This window comes from Arachis stenosperma, chromosome 8 (genome assembly GCF_014773155.1).
Source record: "Arachis stenosperma cultivar V10309 chromosome 8, arast.V10309.gnm1.PFL2, whole genome shotgun sequence".
Classification (NCBI taxonomy): domain Eukaryota; kingdom Viridiplantae; phylum Streptophyta; class Magnoliopsida; order Fabales; family Fabaceae; genus Arachis; species Arachis stenosperma.
In genome coordinates this window covers 33,405,616-33,411,989 of record NC_080384.1, presented here as the reverse complement: position 1 = coordinate 33,411,989, position 6,374 = coordinate 33,405,616, and the positions used below count along the sequence as shown (strand labels likewise).

Below are 6,374 nucleotides of genomic sequence, written 5' to 3'. Positions count from 1 at the left end.
AGTAACAACTCGGTCATATCACAAATAAACACATAGTGTTTTCGAAAGAAAGTGAGGGGAAATTGCTAAGAGTTGATTTTCATTTTCCACAAAGCTAAGCAAAATGGATCGGAGTATTCAACGGGATTGCAAATTTTTTCTTCTTTTTATAACAATAACTATACGGCACATATTTTTGAGAAATACTATAGAATTATTAGAATTTATTGTTTTTGACCATCAATTAATATCATTATTTAAAATATAAAAAAAATATATTAATTAACTGTTAATATTTAAAATACAGGATAAAATATATTATTGTTGAATTATTAAATTAAAAAAATTAAATTGATAGTTAAAAGTGATGATCAAAATAAATAATAAATTATAATGATTTTCTAATATTTTTTTATATTTTTTCTGTGATGTAAATTGTTAAAAAAATATATATAAATAATTATATCTCTAATATATTTTTTTATGCACGAGTTTTTTTTGAATTTGCATGAATGTGACATAAGCTTTTTTTTTCTCTTTTTTTTGTTTTATGTTGTTTTTTTTATTTTGGTTCAACAATGATAGAATTCTAAATTTTTCAATTATAAAAAACTTTGATGTCATATCATGATACTATTTTTTAAATAAATATTTAAACTAATAAAAAAAATACATGAATGATTATTTCTCTATCTCTAAATAAAAGTTAATAGCTATAGTCCATATATTTTTGAATAAGTCATCCACTACACTAGCTACATCAGACGACAATTGAAACACTTTGGAGTCATTATGTTTTTTCTCCATTTAGGGGCAAATCGTGTACTTTCCACAAACTTTTAGCTTCAATTTTGAACAGGAAATTGATATGATCAGCCAGTATATAAGTACATACACCCTCTCCGCTAATTTCCACATGTTCCAATAATAGCTATCTCATCATCACCTATCAATTTTAACTAACAAAGTTGCACCAAAAGAAAAATGGAAAATCATCATAGCAAGCATAAGCTTGTGGAACAAACACAAGTTGGTCTTGCAAAAGCATACCATGATAATGATGATCCAAAAATCAAATCCCTCCCCCTTACATTCCTTGACCTACCTTTTACAGGTCCAATTTACGTTAGACGCCAATTTTTCTATAACTTCCCTTTTTCCACCAACCATTTTTACCAAAATACCCTCCCAACCCTCAAACTCTCTCTGTCTCTTACTCTACAACGTTTCTTCCCTCTAGCCGGGAACCTCCTATGTCCTCCACCACCCCACAAGCCCTTCATTCAATGTACCAATGAAGACACCGTCACCTTCACCATCATCGAGTCGGCTTCGAATTTCGATCATATTTCAAGCAATGACCCCAAAAGTGTCAAGGATTTGGATCACTTGGTTCCAACATTAATGGACAAGGCCACACATGACAAAAGTGATGACACGATCGTGTCACCACTTGTGGCCTTGCAGGTCACGGTTTTTTCAAACCGTGGTCTTTGCATCGCCATCACCTATTGTCACGTGATAGACGATAGGTGTTGTGGCCATTTTATGAAATTTTGGTCTTCTCTTTGTGGAATAATAAATTTGGAAGAAACTATTGACTCAACACTCTTAAAGAAGCACTATTCATTACTACCCTGTTTTGATAGGGAAATATTGAAGGATCCTAATGAGCTCGAGGCCGTTTTGTTGAAAGACTATTTTAACGAGAGGGCATTATGGAAGGACAAACTCGTAGCTCAAAGTCAAAATGGTGAATCAATATTGGAAGAGGACTATGTTAAAACAACAATTGTGTTTGGTAGAGAAGGCATTGAAGCAATGAAAAGGTTTGCGATGAACAAATTGAAGAAAAGCAACGGATACAAAGCGCCGCAATATCTATCAACCTTTATGGTGATATGTGGTTTTGTATGGAGTAGTTTAATAAAAACTACAAGACATGACGATAACAATGAAGGAGGAGAAGAAGAAGAAGAAGAGCATTTTCATTTTCCAGCTGATTGTAGGAATAACAATCTACTCGGATATCCAATTCCAATTACTTACTTTGGGAATTGCATAACACAGTGCCAAACAAAGCTTAAGAGGATGGAACTTAAAGGAGAAGACGGTTTTGTGAATGCGGTTAAGGTAATAGAAAAGGGTATAAACGACATGAAGAGTTCGCCGTTTCGGGGTGCGGAAAATTGGAAGGCATTGTTCATGAAGTTGTTTGTGTTGGGGACTAGTGCGTTTCATGTGATGGCTTCGCACAAGTTGGGTGTGTATGAGACTGACTTTGGATTTGGAAGGCCTAAGAAAGTTGAAATGGTGCATTCATCAAAGGCTATATCTCTTGCTGAAAGTGGACACGTGGAGGGAGGGGTTGAGGTTGGATTGGTGTTAAAGAGGGTCCATTATCAAAGATTTGTTCATGTTCTTAAACAAGGGCTTCAAATCCTGATGAATAACTGAAATAGTAGGTTTAATAATAAGAATTATTGTTGTTGTGCATGCCATAATGTGTGTGTGTGTTATTGTGTTGATGACATGCATTGCTGATGATATAGATATTTGAGATATAATGCTGGATGATTATTAAGATTTCGTAATCATATTTGTTGTCATCAAATCCCTACTGCTGTTTTTAATTTGCTTATTAAATAAAAATTCAATCAATTCATAAAAATTGAATTAACGATTGCTAATATATGCGTGTGTTAGTTTTTTCAGTATCCTTATAAAAGTTTTAGGGATTTTTTATCAAAAGAAAATTTATTGTTTTTTGTGAACTATTATTTTCTACTTTAATTACCACGAAGCAACTTTTTTAACATACACAAAACCGCACAAGATGTACAAGTTAAATTGAGGAGGAAAAAATGTTGAAATAAATATCAGTAATAGGCTCATTAATTTAGATATGAAAAAAATTTGGATGTATTGGCTGAAAATGGGTATACTGTGTGTATTGCAGGTTTGTGGATGTGTCAGATGGTAGTGCAACACGCAGGGAACGTGTTGCCTGAACCACGTGGGGGGCGTGGAAGCGACGTGACTGGATGAGGTTGTGCCAACAAGGCAGCACGTAGGGGGCATGCTTAGTCAGCACACAAGGAGCGTGCTAACGTGACGAAACCTGGATGGCTCAGACGGGGAAGCACACAGCAGGCGTGATGAGTCAGCACGTGGGGGGGGCGTGCTGACGTGGCGAACATGCATTGGTCCACGTATGCAGTACGTGGGGGGCGTTCTGACACGTGTCAAAGCGTGATTGGCTGAGGCTGACAGCACGTGGGGGGCGTGTTAAGTGCACCTCTCTATATAAGGCAGAGCTCGATAGTATTTGCATGCTGAAGAAGATTTGAGTGTGTTTTGAGTGTTCTTTGAGGCTATTGTTAGTGCAATGGAGGGCACCACAAACTTGGTGGTGTATAGCAACGGTGAGATAATACATAATACTCATGAGGGAGTAAGGTTTGTGTCCCAGAATCCGTTTTTATTTGTGGTTCCATGCACGATGACGTTAATGGAGCTGCAGAACGGCCTCTGTAAAAGCATGGAGAACAGTATGTTAATGAGAGTGAGCAGAATTCTGTACCGGAATCAGATTGTAGTTTTTGGTGGTCTAATACAGTTTGATGCCATGCCGATCACTGATGAAGCGAGTATGCAGAACATGTTTCAAATTCATCGGCAGACTCAGATGCGACACCCACAGATTGAGGTGTACGTTGAGTTTGAAACTGTAGAGGCAGTGACGGTTCAGAATGATATAGATATACATGATGATAGAGGTGCAGTGTACAAAGGAATGAATAGTGACAGCGAAGAGGACTTCGAAGCCACTTATGAGGCCGGCGACGAAGATGAGGATGGTGATGTGGGAGTTGAGGCAGCAGCAGAGAATGTAGTGGTTCGTCCGTCGAGCAGTCAACCGATGGACGTTCCACCTTTTATGCGTGAGTTGGATCTCGAGACCATGCATGCCCCCGAGTTTCCGGAATATACAAACATAGGAACGTGGTGACTAAATAATAAGTTTTTTTTAATTTATACGTTCGATTGAGCAATAAACAGTGTTGTCATAATCGGACCGGACCGGACTGGACCGACCGGTTCGATCGAAAAATCGGTAAACCAAACATTAAACCGGTCCGGTCCGTTAATTTAACCGAATAAGGAAACGAATCGGTATGAATCGGTCAAACTGAAAATGAACCGATGAAAACCGGTCAAACTCGGTAAACTGGTCTAACCGAACCGCCGAAAATTAAAATAGCTGAATATTCTTAAAATGTTAGTAAAGATATGTATTTTAAGTTTTAACTTTAAATTTTTTACTATTTTTTAATTTTGTTGACATAGGCGTTGTCGATGCTGAGGACGGGGAGTTCCGGATTGGAATGGAATACAGTTCTAGAAAGTCGATCGTCGCAGCAATTAGAAGTTTCACTATTGCTAAAGGAGTTGACTATGAGGTGTATGAGTCTGAGCCACAGACGTTCTATGCAAAATGCAAGATGTACGGGCGTGGATGTGACTGCCTTATCCGAGCTAGCTTGATACGGAAAAAAGGTTGTTGGGAGATACGAAGATACAACGGTAGGCACACGTGCACGATCGGAACGATTTCACAAGATCATTCCAAGTTGGACTCAGATACAGTTGCTGAGGCTATAAGGCCATTGGTCGAGACGGACCCGTCCATCAAGGTGAAATCTATAATTGCGAAAGTCCAGTCAAGGTTCAACTATACCATCAGTTACCGAAAGACTTGGTTGGCAAAGCAGAAGTCCATAGCCAACGTTTTTGGTGGTTGGGAGGATTCATACCAAGCTTTGCCATGGTGGCTCTCTGTCATGGTGCAGAAGATGCCTGGTTCAGTTGTCTAAATAGAAACACGACCACTGTACAACGGGAATGAGGAGGCGCAAGGCATAAAAATATTTCATCGTATATTTTGGAGTTTCAATCCATACATTAAGGCATTCAGGCATTATAAGCCTCTGGTTCAGGTTGACGGCACACACCTATACGGAAAATACAAAGGTACACTTCTAGTCGCTGTTGCACAAGATGGGAACCAGAACATTGTGCCTATCGCCTTTGCCTTAGTGGAAGGGAAGACAGCTGATGCGTGGCACTTCTTTCTCAGGAATCTGTGAATGTATGTTGTTAGAAAAGACGGCGTGTGTATGATCTCAGACCGACATGAGTCAATACGGGCAGCAGTAAATCGTTTCGGTGGCAACTGGCAACCTCCAAGAGCATGGTGGATGTTTTGTATAAGACACATCGACAGTAACTTCTTAAGGGCATTCAAAGTCCCTCACTTGCAAAATCTTATTGTCAACATAGGGTATTCAAGAACGGTGGAGGAGTACAATATCAACTATAAGAGGTTGGAAGAGCAAAGCGAGGCATATGCCAGGTGGTGCGATGCCATTGGACTCAGACATTGGGTATTGGCATTCGACGAGGGACATCGATGGGACTATATGACAACGAATCTTGTCGAGTGCATTAACTCAGTGTTGAAGGATGCCCGTAATCTACCTGCGTTAGCGCTGGTCCGAGCAACACATTATAGGTTAAATGAACTTTTTACGCCGAAGAGTGCCGAGACTCACGAACGCAAGCGTGCTGGATATACGTACTCCGTATTTGCGCAACAGTGGATAGAAGCAAGTATGCAACAGGATGGGAATATAGTTGTGCATCGCTTTGATAGACGAAATGAGGTGTTTGAGGTGCGCAAAATGACTACTGAAAAGGTGTTAGTTGTTGATCTTGCGCGACGAACGTGTGACTGTGGGCACTTTCAGGTTGAACGAATACCATGTCGCCATGTTATTGCTTGCTGTGCTAACCAGCGTCTCGATTGGCAGTTGTATGTACATGATATGTACAAGATGACGGAGGTTCGTAAAGTATATAGGTTTGAGTTCACACCATTAGGTGATCCTGAGACATGGCTTGCTTATGAGAGACCCACATTGGTCACTAATCCCGCGCTGAGGCGAACATCTAAAGGTAGGCCCAAACTGACCTGATACTTGAATGAAATGGACTCACGCGACATGCGTGGTCCTCGGATATACCGTCTCTGTGATGCTCAGGGTCATAGTCGGAGTAGGTGTCCTCAGCGTGCTGGACCGAGTGGTGCTGATTCATAGTTTAATATTGTCATGTTTGTATTTTTTAATTTGCATTTTGTTAGTCCATGCTTTTGAAATTAGATGTGTTTGTATTTTTCAATTGAAGTCTATCCATTGATATTATAATGGTCGCGTAATATTGTCATTAACTGATTACATAAGTTAATAAAACAAACATTAAACACGATTTACATAAGTTAACAAAACAAACATTAAACACGATTTACATTAAGTTAATTCTGAAAATAAGAT

At 39.1% G+C, this 6,374-nt stretch overlaps 2 protein-coding genes across 2 annotated transcripts; both read left to right on the top strand.

The window, feature by feature from the left end:
- The first annotated feature begins 919 nt into the window (after positions 1–919).
- Positions 920–2,546, top strand: LOC130946668 (coumaroyl-CoA:anthocyanidin 3-O-glucoside-6''-O-coumaroyltransferase 1-like). The gene has a single exon (XM_057875499.1). It carries the CDS (start codon positions 964–966, stop codon positions 2,434–2,436), a length of 1,473 nt encoding a protein of 490 aa, XP_057731482.1. The 5' UTR covers positions 920–963; the 3' UTR covers positions 2,437–2,546.
- A 2,583-nt stretch (positions 2,547–5,129) lies between these two features.
- On the top strand, positions 5,130–6,017 carry LOC130945836 (uncharacterized). The gene has a single exon (XM_057874533.1). It carries the CDS (start codon positions 5,130–5,132, stop codon positions 6,015–6,017), a length of 888 nt encoding a protein of 295 aa, XP_057730516.1.
- Positions 6,018–6,374: the final 357 nt, after the last annotated feature.